This window comes from Panicum hallii, chromosome 6 (assembly GCF_002211085.1).
Source record: "Panicum hallii strain FIL2 chromosome 6, PHallii_v3.1, whole genome shotgun sequence".
NCBI classification, from domain to species: domain Eukaryota; kingdom Viridiplantae; phylum Streptophyta; class Magnoliopsida; order Poales; family Poaceae; genus Panicum; species Panicum hallii.
Window position 1 is genome coordinate 40,365,691 of NC_038047.1, and position 18,484 is coordinate 40,384,174.

The 18,484-nt window shown below is 54.9% G+C and overlaps 4 protein-coding genes across 7 annotated transcripts; 3 read left to right on the forward strand and 1 right to left on the reverse strand.

The window, feature by feature from the left end:
• Window positions 1-1,520: 1,520 nt before the first annotated feature.
• LOC112898548 lies at window positions 1,521-6,113 on the forward strand. Of its 4 annotated transcripts, none has more exons than XM_025966882.1 (10): window positions 1,521-1,942; window positions 2,471-2,614; window positions 2,698-2,814; window positions 2,913-3,347; window positions 3,439-3,809; window positions 3,962-4,061; window positions 4,594-4,653; window positions 4,781-4,864; window positions 4,977-5,087; window positions 5,724-6,113. In XM_025966882.1, the coding sequence occupies exons 1-10, from the start codon at window positions 1,850-1,852 to the stop codon at window positions 6,006-6,008; spliced, it is 1,800 nt and encodes a 599-aa protein (XP_025822667.1). In that variant the 5' UTR covers window positions 1,521-1,849; the 3' UTR covers window positions 6,009-6,113. The 4 variants fall into 4 exon arrangements, with proteins under 4 accessions (XP_025822667.1, XP_025822670.1, XP_025822669.1 ...); XM_025966885.1 differs by having other exon boundaries at window positions 1,927-1,946; XM_025966884.1 differs by lacking the exon at window positions 1,521-1,942 and adding an exon at window positions 2,035-2,094.
• Window positions 6,114-7,583: 1,470 nt separating this feature from the next.
• On the forward strand, window positions 7,584-11,438 carry LOC112897328 (uncharacterized oxidoreductase YoxD). Its single transcript, XM_025965605.1, has 5 exons — window positions 7,584-8,213; window positions 8,334-8,611; window positions 8,712-8,805; window positions 8,887-8,998; window positions 10,745-11,438. Exons 1-5 carry the CDS (start codon window positions 8,075-8,077, stop codon window positions 10,944-10,946), a joined length of 825 nt encoding a protein of 274 aa, XP_025821390.1. The 5' UTR covers window positions 7,584-8,074; the 3' UTR covers window positions 10,947-11,438.
• A 470-nt stretch (window positions 11,439-11,908) lies between these two features.
• On the reverse strand, window positions 11,909-15,540 carry LOC112897327 (phosphoglycerate mutase-like protein 4). The gene is made up of 6 exons (XM_025965604.1): window positions 15,194-15,540; window positions 13,612-13,662; window positions 13,428-13,538; window positions 13,152-13,283; window positions 12,532-12,607; window positions 11,909-12,325 (listed from the first exon to the last, which is right to left on the reverse strand). The coding sequence occupies exons 1-6, from the start codon at window positions 15,488-15,490 to the stop codon at window positions 12,093-12,095; spliced, it is 900 nt and encodes a 299-aa protein (XP_025821389.1). The 5' UTR covers window positions 15,491-15,540; the 3' UTR covers window positions 11,909-12,092.
• Window positions 15,541-17,075: 1,535 nt separating this feature from the next.
• On the forward strand, window positions 17,076-17,843 carry LOC112898619 (protein MIZU-KUSSEI 1-like). The gene has a single exon (XM_025966974.1). The coding sequence runs from the start codon at window positions 17,076-17,078 to the stop codon at window positions 17,841-17,843; it is 768 nt and encodes a 255-aa protein (XP_025822759.1).
• The last annotated feature ends 641 nt before the right edge of the window (window positions 17,844-18,484 follow it).

Below are 18,484 nucleotides of genomic sequence, written 5' to 3' on the forward strand. Positions count from 1 at the left end.
TTTTGAACGAACGAAGATGTTTCCACTCTCCAACCAATTTTCGGAGCCTTTAGTACCTTTAGATTGTCACCCTACCTAGCAGTGGCGTAGCTAGCATTCCATATTAGGATGGTTCAACTTAACATAACTTTTATTTTAACATTGTATATGTAACATGCCAATGTACAAGTGTATCATTTGTCGGATGCAATATGATCAAATCGAAAACATATACGTGAGAACTATAGCTGCAAAAAGAGATGGAAAAAGTAGAAGCGTACGGTTAATGCAGCTGGGCAGCGAACCAGCCGAAATAGTATGAACGAGAGTAAAGATCGAGGAGTAAAAGACTTTGGCCGAATTTCTAGGGTGGGCCGTGGCCCACATGGTCCACCCTCTAGCTCCTCCCCTGCTACTCAAACGACTTAGAACACATGAATACCTGGTATATGCCGCTATTGCCAGTCAAGAGATGCAAGGTTTTTTTTCCCCTTCTTTTCTGCAGGATTGGCGATTAGTCTCAGCACACATGCGTGAATGCATGGTAAGCCAAACTGTCTCGATCGGGTGATACTCGTTTTGTCAGATCATAAACTAATTTGAACCTCCAAACACCTTAAGAATATCTTCCTAATTGAGTTTCTAGGCTCATAAAACCCCACCTATGAGTTTCTGGGCTCATCAAGCATAAACATATGGTGCCACGGTGGGCCAAATTGCATTGGTGAGATTTGATCTCAGTATCCCACCAAACAAAATCTGAATCTCTAGGCATTAGGCAAGTTGAGATTGATTTCGGTTTGCTAGGCCCCAAAATTAGGGTAATACGGTAATTGACACATTGCTCATGACACGACATTAACACCAGGAGCACACGCTTAAAACACTGAGCCAACCCTCTGCGTCAGCTTTTCCGAGACCGTGCAGGGATCAACCCCAGTTTCCTTTTTCAGTAAAAGGCGAAAGGCACCCTTGTTTTTTACAGCGTGCCAACAGTCAAACCGAGAGCTGCCACTCCACCACCCAAGGAAACAGAAGGTGAAAAAACCATGGAAGTGGCCGCTGGGCAGGCGGGCTGATGATCCCTCTCCTCCTCCTGGGAGGGTGGTGGGAGCCGGTTGGAAAGCTACCGCGGCCGGCCGCGACGAGCGCACGCCGCGCTCATGATTGGCCGCGCGGCACCGGCGCCCAGCGCTGACCCGCCCGCGGCACGGCGCCACCCCGCGCCGCCACGAAACAAAGCTCTGGCCGCTCTGGCCGGCACGAGCCCGGACCGCCCGCGTATCCACCACGCTGGCGGACGCGCGCCCCGCGCCGGCCCCGCCGCCCCACCCCGCCAAGTGATCGCCTCTCCCTCGCCGGGCAAGTCGGCACGGCAAAAAGAAATGGAAAAGATAACGAGCCCCGCCCCGCACCCGCACCGCCCGCACGTACGTTGCCGCCGCCGAGTGCCTCGGTCCGGTCCGGTCCAGATCAAAAAGGGCGTCTCGAACGAACCCACCGCGCCACGCGCTTGAGAGTTGAGACGAGAGACGCCAAGCCGCCGTCGCCGTCGCCGACACGCCCACCTCCTCGCCGCGGCACGCCTCCCGAGTCCCGAACCCTAATCCCGCGCCGCCAAATTCTGTCCGGCCGTCCGGCTCCAGGCTCCGCGCAAGAATAGAAACCGCTCGCCCCCGGAGCTCCAGGGGGGCGCCCTGCTCTGCCCGCCATCAATGCCACCCATCAAGGCTCCTCCCGCCACCTAGTAGTCGCTAGTCCCCCTCTTCTCTTCCTCTGCACCCGCCTCGGCCCGCGGCTCGACGCATCTCCGTTACTCGTGTCCCCCGGCCCGCGCGTTCCGCGCTGCCGCGTCGAGGGGCCGGGGCGGATGCACACGCCGCTGGAGACGATGAACGGGAGGGCGGCGCGGAGGCCGGCGGCGGCGCGCGGCGGCACCAGGGCCGCCCCGAGGAACGAGAAAGTGAGTAAGCCTTGCGCTGTGCTGCTGCCATGCCACCGTCCCTCTACTTTTCTTGGGCTCCGGCGTCGGGAAAGTTTGCGCCTTTCGTTGAGCTGAGCGCCCGAGCGATGATGATATTCTCTGCGTCTCCGTTCCGGGCGGTCTCCGAGAAGGTATTTTTGGTTTCCCGGCGTCCTGCGTGCTCCTCGGATCGGAAAGCTGGCGGCTTTCAAGCCACCGTATGGTGATGGGTCCTCGAATTCTTTGCGTTCGAGTCTTTTCTCCGCTGCTTTTGGTGTCTTCGAGATATGAGCTTTGCTCTCTGCTGTCAGCAAGGACTGGTAGTACGCCGCTTGTGTGCTCCGCACTTTGTTCTTCCATGCTTTTCTGAGCTAAATTTGGTTGGCTTGGTTCTAGCAACCGTTTGAAATGGGCTCGGTCGGATCCGTCGCCGTAGAGAGCAGTTCGAATTCGGTACTCCCATCTATGATCGCTGCCGGCGTCTGAGTCCTGCTCTTTCTCTGACTCGAATTTCGTGTTCTGTTCAAGGCGATGGAGAAGGAGCAGAGGAGGCCGCCTGTCTCGAGGACGGCGCCGGTGGCGATGAAGGCGTCCTCCGCCAGCGCGACGGCGCAGGGCATCAGGAACAGGAGCCAGTCGCGGCGAGAGAGGAAAATTGCGCTGCAGCAAGATGTACAGCGTCCCATCTCTCGTTTGATTCTTTGCTCTTTGCGTTTTTGCTGAGAAAATCCAGCGTTTTCCATTCATGGGTGCAGGTGGACAAGCTGAGGAAGAAGCTACGGCACGAGGAGAACGTCCACCGAGCTCTGGAGCGGGCGTTCACGAGGCCGCTGGGCGCTCTGCCTCGCCTGCCCCCTTATCTGCCGTCTCAGGTTACTGCCCTGCTCGCTTGCAATTCCATCAGTTCACAATCCGCTGCAGTTTCGAACTGATTTCATTCTGATCGCCGCTTCATCCGAATTGTGCCCAGACGCTGGAGCTTCTGGCCGAAGTCGCGGTCCTGGAGGAGGAGGTCGTCCGGCTCGAGGAGCAGGTCGTCAATTTCCGGCAGGGACTGTACCAGGAGGCCATCATCACCTCCATGGCTAAGAGCGCCTACTTCCCGGACGGCGACCGGTGCACGCCAGCACGGCACAAGACTCCGGCCCAGGTGCAGAGTTCAGAGGTGTCCACCTCGTCGCGTCAGGCTTCCGATCAAGATGCCGCCGATTGGTCATCTTTGAAGCGAGCCACCAATGTCAAGCAGACACCGAGAAGGCCCGGCCGTTCCCTGAGCCACGGTGATTGTCCGGGCAAGGAGAACCAATCGTGTGGCACGAACTCGTGCAGAGATTTTGGCCGGGCGCCTTTGAGTAATGTGCCAAAATGCCGGGCACCGCCAGCGGAGAAATGCGCTGGCGTTCAGGTAACAGACTTAATTCTCAGCTGACATTGAATCTGAATTCAGTATTCAGAGTTTCAGACTGATGTCCTTGCATGCTCATCTTCCATTTCAGACAACCAGTACGGTGGAAGATCACAAAGCTATCGACGGCAGCAATGGCATTGATTCAGACACGGCCTCAACCGCGGCGAACAAAGTCTCGGAGGAGCTACTGACGTGCCTGCTGACCATCTTGTCACAGATGAGCACCTCCGGCAGCCAAGACGAGGAGCGAGCATCGTCGCCGTCGGTCTCCGGTTCCTGCGAGAGCAGCTCAGACGGCGCCTGCGCCGGCACCGGAGATCCCTACGGGGTCCTAGATAAATTTGGATGGCGAGACATTGGCCGGTACAAGCAGTTCCGATCAGTCGACGCCGCTTCGTTCGACACGAATGTTTCTGCCGGCGACGCCGCCGCCGCCGCCGCTCTCGGTCGGAGATTGAAGTGAGTTCCCATTGATCGATCGGTAACTACTACTGGTAGTCTGTTTCGTGCAAGCTTAGATGTGGCTGTGGTGTGGTGAGCTGGAGTCTGTTTGACTCCGCGTGCTGATGGAATCATGGAATGATCGTCGTGTACCTGCCAAAAAAAATCAGGGCGTTGCTCCGGAAGCTCTCCTCGGTTGACCTGGTGGGCCTCTCCCACCAGCAGAGGCTGGCGTTCTGGATCAACACCTACAACTCCTGCATGATGAACGTAAGCTGTCTGTCGCCCATCATTGAGGCCTCCCTTTGCTTCTCCCCTCAGCATCCATGATTCGTAGCTTTAGAACTCATCTTAGCCGTTGCCGTCGATGGCCAACTCGCATTGTCAGGAAGTGTGTATATAATTTGGGGGGACCGTCCGAAATTTAAACTCACAACTTGTGAATCACAAGCATGTTCATCCTGTAGACCTGTACATAAGGTAAAACTGGAGGCGGTTGTGATGATGTGTGTAGGTTCAAATTTTGAACCATTTCTGTTTGAATACTGAGCAAAAGACAAAGCATGTCTGTGCCCAGCATATTGGTAGTACCAGTTACTAAACTTTAGTTCTGAAAATGCTTCCTGTCTCCCTAATCATGAGCAGAGCCCTAAATAATTGCGATCCTGGCAGCATTAGCCTTTGACCGCAGCACGTCTTCCGTGGTACTCGCAGCCTAACTGGAACACTGGATACATTAAGAGGTTCCAGCGGCATGTCCTGACCTGGCACTGATGCTTGCCTGTTTACTCTGCATTTCCAGGCATTTCTTGAGCACGGAGCACCTACCAACCCCCATACGCTGGTGGCCATGATGACCAAGGTCCCATCCCATGTTCACTTCCTTCCTTCGCCTCTCTCGATACTTGCACGCGTAGCATTTGCAGGGAATACTGCCTGAGAAATCTCTGACATGAGTGAACTGGCTGGTGTTCATTTCTTCCCCGCAGGCGACCATCAACGTGGGCGGCCGCGTGCTGAGCGCCATGACCATCGAGCACTTCGTCCTCAGGCTGCCCTACGACGCAAAGCATGTAAGGCCGCGATCATCGTCCCCAGCCTGGCTGAAAAAAGGGGCTGAAAAACTCTGAACCATCATCGTCTACGATCGCGTTGTGACGATGGAATTCTGACATGGATGGGCAGGTGAACGCGGAAGGGGCGAAGAGCGAGTATGGTATGGCCGTGTTGGGGCTGGAGTGGCCGGAGCCGCTGGTGACGTTCGCGCTCTCCTGCGGCAGCTGGTCCTCGCCGGCGGTGAGTTCTTGCTTGGCCCCACTGAACTTCTTTTGCTCGCTCGCACTGTACAACTCCATACCCCGATACAGGACTGACAGAAGGAAAGGTGCTGTCGCGGTGCATCTTTTCAACTGCAACAATGTGAAATCTTTCCTCTAGAATTTATCATCTGACGGGACAGGACGTGATAGCTAACGATCGAAGCATGTGCTGGTGTTGATCAAGTCGCATTTTAGTACTGCACAGTTTAAATAGGGTACAATAAAATACAACACAGCCGATACTGCTACTGGTGCTTCAAAGCTAGTTGCCGTCCGCCACTACGGGGAGATCTACTGGAAAGTGAATTTTCAGAAACATTTTGGCAGTTTCAGCAAAACCAAGTCCGTTCAGTGTTCTTCCCAATTAGTCAGTCTGTCGTAATTCTGCCTTGACAGCTCCTCGTTCATCTTCAGTAGTACTTTTGTTTCAGTGCAAGAATTCAGTCATGGCGTAGGCAATCATTCAGAAAAGCAGGCGACACTTTTAGGTGCTCTGAATGTCCGATGTCCGCTTCTGTCCTCCGGGCTGTCTCGGCGCAAATGATTTTAACCGCGGAGCCGTCCGGCATAATTCGCTCACCCCTCCTCATATTTTCCTTTCTTGTCCGTGCAGGTGAGGGTCTACACGGCCGGCCGCGTGGAGGAGGAGCTGGAGGCGGCGAAGCGGGAGTACCTGGAGGCCGCGGTCGGCGTGTCGCCGGCGGGCGGGCTGGCGATACCCAAGCTCCTGCACTGGTGCCTGCCGGACTTCGCCAAGGACGCAGGCTCCCTCGTCGACTGGGTGTGCCTGCAGCTGCCCCGCGAGCTGCAGCGCGACGCAGTCCGCGCCGCCGCCGCCGCCCCGCCCGTGCGTGTCCTGCCGTACGAGTTCAGGTTCCGATACCTGCTGGCCTCGTAGAGCATACGAGTACAATACAAACGTCGTGGATGCGCTCTCGCTCTATTTGTACGCAGGCTTGATTGGGCCGAGACTCTTGCTCTTTCAACCGATGATTTTGTTTCGTCCCCCCTGTGTGTGAGAGATTGGTCATGGCATGGTCCGACAAGAAGTTTTGGGCTGGTAAAGGACAGGTCCACTAGGCCCGTTTAACAAACGGGCCTAACGGGCCAAGCCATGCCACTGTAACAACTCTGGGCTCCCGGCCCGTCACCTGCATGCGTTCTGGGCTACCAATGGGGGGACTCCGCCGAGGAAGCCCATTGGTGGCCTGCACGTCCACGGCCCACGGCCCATCTGTTTTTCCTTTCTCCTCGCTCTTCTTCGCTGGAAGACGAATGCATCGAAGAGAAGGAAAAGCCCCCGCGCCCCCGCGCCGCGCCGCACCGCCCCCGCCCCCCCCCAACCCCCCAACCCCGCCCCCCGGGCAGCCGAGAAAGGAACAGCGGACGCGAAATCCCCGCTGGATCCGGCAGTCACAAGTGTGTCCAGCCGGCGTACTCGGGCTTACAGTTCGGCGCTGCTGCCATTGCCGGGGGGGCCGTGGTCCTGAGCGCGTCGCAACTTGCGAGGATTCGTATCCCCATCCCGATCCCAATTCCCTGGGTCCCGGCCGCCGCTGGCACGGGAGATCCATCGGCGATGAGCCATGCTGTTTCTGTTTGCCCGCTCCTATCCTAGTTGTCTCATTGTCTGCCATGATGCTGGTAGTGTTTGGTGCTATGCTCACACACCGTTTGAGTAAAACGGGTGCCACTCGATCTCATAATATGAGCGGTGAAATGTTAGGGTCGATCTGATTCCATTCTCCACAGAAAGTGATTCGCTAGCTAAAAGTAAGTGATTCTTTACGATTCTTTAAGATTAATTTTATGAAAATAAATTTAGTGTGAGAGAGAACGAAGAAGCTATTTTTTCCAGCTTCCAATTACTTAGTTCATTTCACAGAACCACTTCTTAGAATCAGCATAGAATCACATCTCTCAGAAAAACTATTTAGTAGAGTTTCTCCTGTATTCAGCTTAGAAGTTGCTCTATAAGCTCTGCTAAATATAACCTTAATGTTTGTATTACGCCTTGAGGCTCGTAGGGATAGGCATGGGTAGAATGTAAGGCAATATTTTTTGTCGATAATTTCAGTCACAAGGCACAAACAGAAATACAAAGACAATGACGGTCAAAGTGGCAAAATGGTGATTGGGTTCGAGGTTGAGAAATACATGCTCAGTTGCTCACATTCAAACCCACATAGGAGTACTACCGAGCGCTTATTGCAGGATGTGAGGTCTTTGACCGAACAAAGCTTTCTGTTTTCAGCCAGCTGAAAACCAGCATGTCGTCTTATTTATCGGTGCAAAGGCTGTGCTGATGTGATGTGTTTCGAGGAAGCTAAGCATACAGGACTACACAAGGAAACCATACCATACCCTTTTCTTCCTTCCTTCCTTTTTTTTTCTTTTGCGAGGACAAGGAAACCATGCTTGCCCGTAGCGTAATACTAAGAGTTTACTGTGGTCCAAGCTGTTGGCTGTTGGCCAAGAAAACAAATGGCGGAACGGATAACGCCAGAGATATGATGGTCCATGCACGGCGCCGGCGATGCATCTCGTCAGCATGAGTTGTACTTCGCAGGGTACAGCAGGGCGGTGTCCGAATAGGTAGAGGGGCCGGCGGTAGCAGCAGCAGCAGCTCAGCGCTGTGCAGTCGGTGCTCGAGATCTCTCTGGTCGAGCAGGGCAGGAGGCCAGGCCAACGCTAGCCAGAATGTGTTCTCAGCCAGAATCTCCTCTCTTCTTTACCAGACGCCATTTTTGGGCTGGTTCGGTGCTCCGGCGCGGCCGTTAAAAGGCACCGGAGAAACCGAGGGGACAAGCCACCTTGTTTTCCGAAGTCCAAAACCAACGAATCGCAGTTCAAAGCTGCTGCTGGACACGGGAGCTGCTTGCTGTCTCGGCCAAGTTGCGCTTGCGCCTCCGCTCTCTCTCTCTCTCTCTCTCTCCCTCTCCCTCTCCCTCTCCCTCTCCCCATATGCTGAGGTCAGTGTCCGGCTCCAACTCCTCGAGGGGCATCGCCGCCGTGGTCGGCGTCGGGCCCCGGCTCGGCTCGGCGGTGGCGCGCAAGTTCGCCTCCGAGGGATACACCATCGCCATCCTCTCCCGCGACCTAGGCACGTCCCTGGCTTCATCGTCCTCCCTTCTCTTCAGGGCCGCGCGCCGCCGCCGGCTCTTGTCGGCGCCCGTGTGGATCACTAGCAAGTAACGGCTCTTGTTGGCGCGTGTGCGTGCAGAGAAGCTGTCGCAGCTGGCGGAGGAGATCGCGCAGGAGGCCAAGGCGCAGGTGTTCGCGCTCCGGGTGGACTGCGCCGACGCCCGGTCCGTGCGCGAGGCCTTCGAGGGCGTGCTCTCCCTCGGCCCCGTCGAGGTGCTCGTCTACATCGCCTGCGAACCGCCCGCCGACGACGCCGCGCCCGCGCCGCGCCCCACGCCCTTCCTCGCCGTCACGCCCGACGCCTTCCACCGCTCGCTCGCCGTCTCCGCCGCGGGGGCCTTCCACTGCGCGCAGCAGGTACGCCGCTTCCTTCCCTTCCAATCTGTCCACTCGACCTTGACCCCAACTTCGATCTCTCCGGTTGCGCGCGCTGACCATGCACATGGACGCGCGGCAGGTCATCCCGGGGATGGTGGAGCGGGGCAGGGGCACCATCATCTTCACGGGCTCCTCGGCGTCCGTCACCGGCTTCGCCGGCTACTCCGATCTCAGTAAGTGGCCGGCCGGCGTGGCGCTTCTGCTGGTTGCTTGCTTCTGTTGGCAAAGCTAATTCTTGGAACGCACGCGTGCAGGCTGCGGCAAGTTTGCCCTTCGGGGTTTGTCCCAGTCGCTGGCCAGGGAGTTCCAGCCGGCCGGCGTGCACATTGCGCATGTGATCATCGACGGCGTCATCGGCGAGAGGAGGTCAGTGAGAGCTCCTTCTTCCTCCTATTGATCCATTCACCATTGTCAATCCGTTTCGATTCGCGCGTCCTCCGATCTCTTAACAAGAACAAAAACTCCCGTACAAAACAAAATAAAACAAAACATCTCGGCTGCTCCATCTGCAAGTACATTTCTGTTCCCGGAATTAGTCGTTTGCCAGATTCAGACTAGTGACTAGGGAGCTGGGAAAATCTGGCCCCGGAGATGCCAAGTCGGCAGGGAATATTGTTCCTGTCCCTGCTGAGCTGTGAGAGACAACGGGGAGGGAGGGAGAGGGGCGCCACAGTTTCGAGAGCTATCCATCATCGCTGCCTCCCTCCCCTAGTCAGGAAGTGGTCCAAGCGGTATCCCAGCGTGTAGATCTGATCCGCCCGGAGGCCATTTTCAGCAAAGACGAACAAAAAGGAACTTAATGTGCAAGAATCCATTCCCGAACGGTGCCGCGGATATGTACGACTGCTGAACCTCAACAAACTCAACCTAGTTGACGAGATATTTGGCCGATGTGTATTCCATGCCAAGAGGCACTAACAACGGTTTCGCACTCTAGCCGTTGCTAGACACACCTATAAGTAAGCAGCTGCAGTAATAATAAGTTAGTACTTTCTTTAGCAAAAATATAAAGTTATCAAGGTTTGTCTTACATCAAACATCACTACCTTTGATCATGATGAATATATAAAATTTACATAAATTGGCAAAAAAAAACATTGAATTTTACTAGATTGTCACTATGATTTTTTTTCATAATATACAATATGTTCCGTTAATAAGTAATATTTTTTTTTATAAATTCTGTCGGCCAAACCATCACGGCGTCCAATAAAAAGGGGACCATACCCAATTTGTAGGTGCAGCCAATTTAATTTGGCTTTTGTAAAAGATGTGCCACCAAATGAATATTGTCAACACTGCAGGTAGGCACCTCGTTTTCCAACCAACGAGCAGCTAGATTGGCCGCGCACATTATTGCCTGCAGGGACCGCGATATTTCCATCCTTCAGCTCGTGTGCGCCTGTGCATGGGAGCAACGAATCTCTAAGTCCAGTTCAGATTTTATATTCCGCCGGTACGTGTAAGTTCCCGGTTCACCTGCATATGCCAAAGGCGTTCAACGGAATCGCGACGCACTTTCCGCGCCCTCCGGCCTGCTCGGAGTCCCCGGCACATGGCTCCCGCCGCCGCCGGCCACGTCGCGCACCCTGAGCCCTTTTCCCCCGGCGGCCCCCGGGACGGAGACCCCGGCTCGCCACGTACCCCCGCCACCCGGAAAGCCAGAGGCTGCCGATCTTTTATGCCGCCGGCACGCCGCGAGTGCGCGCCGCTTTCCGGGCGGAGGAGGCCACGAGGCGTCGCGCCATGTGCCGGGGCCGTCGGCTGCCGGCGGGGTTTTCTGTCCCCCGCGCCCGACGAGCGATCGAGCACCTTGTCAGCGCGAGATGGACGTGCGTAAGCGTAAGTCTCGAGCTTTCCGCGCGACTGAACTCCATGCCGCTGAGACACGGACGTGTCGCGGTCGTCCACGTACGCGCGCGCGTAGCCGGATCACCAACCAGCGCGCCGGAAACGGTCGCCTAGCCTAGCAACCTCACGGTCACTCTGACAGTTGACTGGCATCGCGCCCCGCGCAGTTGCTCGCTGCGAATTTACTACCTGGCAGTGAGATGCATTGCTCGTATACTGATGACAGAAACGCTGATCTTCTTCCTCTTGTCATTTGGTCAGGTCACCGAGGAGCAGCAAGGCCGGCGGCGGCGGCGACGCGGCGGCGGCGGCGGCGGGCGCGGACCCGGACGCCGTGGCGAAGAGCTACTGGCACGTCCACGCCCAGGACAAGAGCGCGTGGACGCAGGAGATGGACATCCGATCGCCGTCGTCCTTCGTGCAGCAAGCAGCTAGTAGCATCGACGACGGCCGATCGAGCTAGCAGCAGCTGCCGCGCACTGTGTGACTGTCGTGTGGCCCCGTGGAATTTCCGAGCAGGGGAGGGAGTCAGAGAGAGATCCAGTCCGGCCCCGCCGTCCCTGTGCTACTGTACCCATCGTCGCGTTGCCTGCGCGCGGCTGCGGGCCGGGAATCGTGTCCCCGTTCCGCGTCGCACGTTCGCGCCGCTTGCCTAGCTAGTGCTTTCTAGTGTGATGCCCGCCGCTCCCCCCAGGCCGTGGGTTCGGTGCGCAGGGGGATTGCGGCCAAAAGCGACAGCGCGCGACGTCGTCGCGCCCCCCTCCTGTCCCGATCGCCGCCGCCGGCGATCTCGGCCTGCAAGTTCATGCATGTGATTGTGCACCCATCCTCCTCGTGTGTGTATGAGCTGATCTATGCATATGGTTGCTAGCTACCTGCATCTGATTCCGAGCTTGTACATGTGCAGACATGCGTACATCTATACTGTAAACACGTGCTGGCAAGTTGCCTCCAAGACTCGAGCTGACATGGCAGCGGCGGTCGTTGTACAGGTAGGTCGCGCGGAGGCTTCGAGGCCGAAAGAGAGCGCCGTCCGGTACGGCACGCGTTTGTGTCATCGGCATTGCGGCCGCGCTACGAGTGGTTAGCCAGTACACCACCGCAATCATGGTGTTCTTTTGGACGAAAGGGACGGGGTGCGATCTGCCACCTGCGATCGGTTAGCTGGGAATGGCTTCGATCGGCGTCCCCCCATCCGACAGGGACTCGCCACTTCCTCCTCGGCCCTTGCCCCATCGGGGCGCCTCCGTGCCCCGTCGCACGCCATGCATCCGCACCGCTGCGATCCGAGTGATGCAACGCCATCCCTGTGCTCGAACAGCAGCCGAAACTGGGTGACGAGGCCGAGCATGCGCGAACGCAGACCGCCTCCGATCCCCATGGCGCGCAGCGACGAACGCAGACCGTCTCCGATCCACATGCATAAAAGTCCAGCAGCCAAAATCATAACTATTCCTGCGAAATTCATTCCCTCGCGTTCCCGAATCGGGCGCCATCAATCGCCCGGCCAAATGATAGGAACAGGATGATTGGTACAGTTAAAAGGACTGACGTCCCCGCACGTGATAAATGCCGCGGCAAGTACACGATGGTCCTGGATCCGGAGCAATCAGGCGGAGTTCTTATCGCCGCCGAAGGCGTTCTCCAGGACGCCGGCCCCGGCCTCCTGAAGGTGACTGATGTCGCCGCACGTCTTGACGATGCAGCGGCCGGTGGTGTCGGACACGAGGATCACGCTCACCGACGTGTTGTGGATCTTACCGTGGAGCGGCCTCGTGGGGCTGGCGTGCCGGTAGAGTTCCCTGATGGTGCCGCCGTGTGAGACCACGATCACTCGCTCACCTGTTAACAGAGAACTACTTCGTCAGCTCGTAGGTAACTCGGCATGTCACATGCATGTGTAGGTAAACCATCATCTTAAATGGAATCGATGCGACATGTCTAAAACAATCAAAGTAATCATGTCTATGGAAATATCAGTAACCTGAATTTGTAATGAAGGACTTATCACGGGACAAAAGGAGTTAAGAATGAAGCTCACAGTTTACCTTTGTGTTTCTCGACAATGTTGTACAAGCACAACACACATCGTTCTGACAGTTGATCAAGGCTCTCTCCACCACCCTGAGAAACAAACTCAAGGACTCAGGAAACAATCCATAAGAGAATCTACAGCAATAAACTATGCATAAATCTAGTTAAAGAAAAACTTGAAACCAAATGTGATAATCCCTGAAACTAAAGCTCTTTATTTCAAGACACATATTAGCTAAACAGTTTCCACCAATAAGATTTTTTTCTTAACTTAATTGCTTGTGTAATGATTCGATTGTCTAGATCAACTGTATAACCAATGAGGACTGACTAGATTGATTAGTTCAAGTTGTCTACAGATGTAGCAATAAAGCCTGTGATAGGATACAAAAAGGTTGGTATTATTCCAATACATTTTACTAGGCGCACATAATTTGGTTGAGCAAAATTACTCAATGTTCCAGTCTGACTTGTCACTACCTACATAAGGTTGATCACTGGCCATTTAAAGCATACAGTTTCTTCATCTATGCTTCAGAAGATCCTCAACATTACTCATACAAGTGCAACACGATTTAGCACGTGCAACATTGCTAAGCATAATACTTGTCCATAGGCTGTAACAAAAACTTACAGGAATTTGTTGGTTTCTCTTGTGGGACATGAAAGCTTTGTAAGCCTCTGGCCTCTCTGTAGCAGCATCTTGAAACTTCATGCCCTGCAGATCCCCAATGTGTCTTTCTCTCAGTGCTGGATCGAACACAACCTGGACGATTAAGCATTGCATTTGTTAAGAATTTTATTACAAACAACTGAACTATTTACAAGCAGTATACTTCCAAGCACAGAAGAAATGTATCATGCTAAAATATCCACGTAACATAAGCAGGGATGAGTAGAATACACATACATTTGGTAGATTGCAGATTCTTGCAATTGTTTGCGCAGTCTCTGCAGCTCGCTTTAGATCAGATGAGTATATAGCAGCTGCTTTCACTTCTCTAGAAAGCCGATGGGCGACCTTTTCAATAAAATTCCACATAAGAAATGCTACTACGAATGTCTAGCGAAAATCAGTATAAGTCATACCATACCGCGACAGCTTGCTGCCTTCCAATATCATTCAGCTCTGCATCCATGTGTCCCTGGTGCAGGATTTCAGATATGATACCAGTATAAAGTAAGTAGAAAAGGAAAGCTATTATGTTGACAATCAAAGAGATGAACAATACATGGTTTAGCAAGTTATAATTTCCTGATCTAAGACAAGATACCAGGTTTGTGATTATAACTAGCTGGTTATGGTACGGGAAAAAAACCATGCATTCCATTCCATCATGCAAACATTTAAGTTGTGAATCAGGACCATTGTCTTTCTTTTGATTTGTATTAGTGTGTTAGTAATGCTATGTACTGCAGTACTGCCCAACAACTTTCAGATAAACTCAACGTACTCCAAGAGCAGAAATAAGATAACTTATCCCAAGGCCTAGCAAATAAATTTAGCAATGCACGCGTGGGAAAATATTACCGATTTCCATAGACATATCACATGAGGCATGGATTATTTGAGAAAAGTACATATGCACCATATGAGGATGAATGTTAATAGGTCATAAAGAGCAAACAATTGCTCTGATTATATTAGAGCTGAGACCTTTTTCTAGGGATAGAGTTGAGACTGAAGATACAACCACCTGAATAATGACATCACTAGTTTCAGAATGAAAATTAAAATAAGAACTAAATGCTGTTAGGCAAAGATTGTTAATGTGCTTCCAAGTCTCAACAGGCACAGAAGCATTACTGATTTTTGAACCGTACTATATGCAGTGGAAGCAGGGACTCAACCAACATCTCTTAGCTAGTTGACTAAACACTTAATTGGCCACATGACTAGATCAAAATCAACTAATCAAGGCGATACTAGTAACAGTCTGGCAGATATGCAGTCTAATCATTTTGTTGTCCTCCCAACACGGACCCCCAAAACTGTGGACTAGCCTCTACCCCAGCATAGGACAAACCACTAAGAGCAGCTCCAATAGTTATGTAAATTTTAGCTCCCTAAATCTATATTTAGGGATTTGCTAAACCAGTATTGGAAGTCAAAAAAAGGTTGGTCTCCAACAGTTCCTCATATTTAGGGAGTAAATCAAATTTGAAATCTACATGGGCTGGTAATCCATTTAATTTCTATGTGGGCTGTCAATCCATTGGGCTGTTTGTCCTCGTGCCGCAAATACGTACCTATGTACTAGCTGCCGCAGCCGCAAATACACGCCGCGGGGGCGGCGCCGTCTTGACCGCTTCGGCCAGGGAGCCGTTCTGGAGGAGGGGAGGAAGAGGAACGGGGTGTGCGCGAGATGTGGAACGAAGTGGTGGCGCGCGAAGCTGGGTGAGGTGGCGCGAAAGCATTTTTCAGAGAGAATCGGCGGGAGATGTGTTTCGGGAGCTCCCTGCAAGGTCCCTACATGTAGCAAGGATTTAGAGAAACCTATCAGGTAAATTTATATTACCTAACGCACAGACACTATGCTAGTCCAAACATTAAAATCTAATGCGCCACATGTTAGGTCCTACAGGATTCCTCCATCGCATTAGGTCTCCAGTTTAATCCCGCAGTGAAGATTCTAAGGCCTATGCGATGGATGGGGGACGAAAAGCAAGCGGCACCTGTATGATGCGCGAGGCGTTCCATGACGTCTCCCCGTGCCGCACGATCACGACCTCCGTGAAGTCGCCGCCAGCGGCGGGGTACCCCTCGGCGCTGGAAGCGGACGACGACATCCCCGTAGCCGCTTCAGGGGCGCGGACCCGGCGGATCTGCGGGAAATTCGCGGGGCCGGGAGGGCGGGACGCGGCGACGGCGGAAACCGGAGAGGGGAGGGAGGCGGCAAGGGACGCGACCGAGGGGGCGGGAGGCGCGGGCAGCGGCGGCAGAGGCGTGCTCGTTGGGAGGCGCCCGAGCATATCCGGGGCACGCCGGGCACGCACGACTCCGCCGAGCCGACGACCAGCGCGTCTAAAGATGGCAACCGACACGAGTTATCCGCGAAACCGCGGGTAAAAAAACCGCTGACTAAGAGTTTGGGTACTATCCATAGGTACGTGTACGGATAAAAAATATTTACGGATATTTTTGAAACGGGTAACAAAAATTAATATCTATATCCGAAATCCGAAATCCGCATCTAACATGTGGATCCATATATATATATATCCGTTACTCCCACTCCAGCCGCCGCCCCCCTTCCAGGCCCCCCGGACCCCACGATCCGGCCGCCGGCCCCTCCATCCCCGCCGCCGGAGCCCCCCGGTCCACCCGCACCAAGCGCTCCGTCCGCACCCTCCTCCCCGCCGCCGGCGATCCGGCCCCCAAGCCCCAGCTCCGTCCGCCACCCCCCGGCGGCGGCGGATCCGGCCCCCAGACCCCATCTCCGTCGCGCGCCCCCTCCCCAGATCCGGCCCCAGGCTCCAGCGCCGTCCCCGCGCGGGCCCGGGTGGCGGCGGATCCAGTCCCCAGGCCCCAGCTCCGTCCCCCCACACCCCCGCCGCCGCCCGCGCCAGGCCCCCCCCCCCCCCCGCCCCCCCACCCCCCCGGGTCCGGCCCCCGGGCCCCAGCGCCGACCCCCACGCGGATATATCCACGGATATCCGTTACCTGCGGGTAATGGATATGGATACGTTTTGCTATCCATTACGGGTAATGTGTATGGGTTCGGATATAGTTTTTAGATCGTGGGTATGGATATCCAGAGACAATATCCGCGGATAGTTTATCCGTTGCCATCTTTAAGCGAGTCACGTGATCAGAAGCTTCAGATGGGCCCGTTTGTTGCACGGCGGGGCTGATGATGAGGGGGCACAGCCCGGGCCGGGCTTAAATAGTTTTTATGCCGAGCCCGACTCAGTAGATAGGCCACATGTTTGGCAAAAGGCCGGCCCGACTGAGACTTAGGTTTGGACTGGGCCGTAAATTTGGACTGGGCTGCGCTATTGGGATCCGCCCGCACTTTGTACCGTCCAATACAGTTGCAACTCCACTCCACTGGTGCATTCATGCACCAGCGAACACCGATGGCCAGTGAGCTGCCCCCAACCATGGCTTTTGCAGTACAGAGTTTTAAGTTTTTTAACGCCTCCCATGACCTGATGCGCAAAGCCACGCATCTGCTAGACTACTACCATCACTTGTCTCCGCAAAAGCGAACCGGGAAAGTTTGTGCAAGTCCCCGAGCATATGAAAGCATTGGGCCGTACTGATGAACATCCGTCCTTGCAGCAGTTGACTAGCCTGCATGTACTACGAAACCAGACATCATCTCAGCAAGCCCAGAACATGCGCAGTCCATTTCAGATCAGCCCAAGGCGCAGAATCGAAACGATCGACCACCAAACGTCCCGTCTCCCTCATCATCAGCACATAAATAACGAGGTGGCTGATCGACTTCCTCCTTCCCCCCCTGGTTCGGGGCTGATCCATCGATCGGTGGAAAGCTGCAGGCCTGCAGCTATCAGCTGCACCAAATCCGCGGAGATCGATCAATCGAAGCCGATGCCATCTCTTATCGACTACAGCCCGGCGGCGCTGCGGTCGCTGCTCCGGCCGTCGTCGACAACCGATGAGCGGCGGGCGAAGCTGTCGGGGGCCGGGTCCGGCGGCGGCGCCCTGGGGCTCTTCAAGATGTTCAAGCTCCTGCCGGTGCTCACCACGGGCTGCAAGATGGCGGCCATGCTGGGGCGGCACAGCGGCCGGGCCCTCCTGGCGGACCACGCGCCGACGGTGACGCTGTTCGGGCACCGGCGCGGGCGGCTGAGCCTGGCCATCCACGAGGACACGCGGTCCCCGCCGGCGTTCCTCATCGAGCTGCCCATGCTGGCCGCCGCGATGCACCGGGAGATGGCCACGGGCACCGTCCGGCTGGCGCTGGAGAGCGACACTACGCGCGGCGTGGCCGCCGCCGCGCGGCGCAGGCGGCCGCTGCTGGAGGAGTACGTCTGGGCGGTCTACTGCAACGGGCGCAGCGCCGGGTACGCCATCCGCCGCAAGGACGCGTCCGACGACGAGCGCCACGTCCTGCGCCTGCTCCGCGGCGTGTCCATGGGAGCCGGGGTGCTCCCGCCGCCGCCCGACGGCAGGGCGGGCGCGGGCGCCGGCCCCGACGGCGAGCTCACGTACATGCGCGCCCGCGTGGAGCGCGTCGTCGGGTCCCGGGACTCGGAGGCTTTCTACATGATCAACCCCGACGGCGGCGGCGACAACGCCTCCCGCGGCGGCGATAGCGCGCCGGAGCTAAGCATCTTCTTCGTGAGGAACAAGTGAGAATGGATTCGCACGGCAGCAGTACGTATCTATACATACACTCTTCTTTGTGAGTGCATGTACATATACCTGTGTGTGAAGACAGCCATATATAGATATATGCAAACTATATAAATTAATTATTTTAATTGACAATGCAAGTAACCGGAGTGAGATTGTTTAGTGTACACTGATCACTGTTCGCTCGAATAGTCTTGGAACACAGTGTAGCTACTAGCTAATAGTATGGTACGTGAACATCACTGCTCTGATCATGTGCTCGCTTGCTCGGCCAGTTGACATCTTCTCCACTGTTCCACAATGCAAGAGATCGCATGCCATAAATCGTGATGGGACATATGCGTACCCAAAATTATTTTTTTTCTGTAAAGTGGTGCGCACGTGGAAACAGATACTGACACAATGGTTGGCATGGCAGTACCAGTTCTGCAATATTGTTCCGGCCTCGTTGCAATGCAAGTTTCTTTTTTTCAAATTTCTTGCTACCGTGAGCTATTTGAAAATTCTTCAAGTGTTCGACGAGATTTTCTAAAAGTTATCCGAATCTATGTTGAAGTGTGGCCAATTAAGGGCCTGTTTGGAGCTCTGCCTAAGCCGCCACCGTCTAACCTTAGGCATGCCACACAATGTTAGGCTAGCGT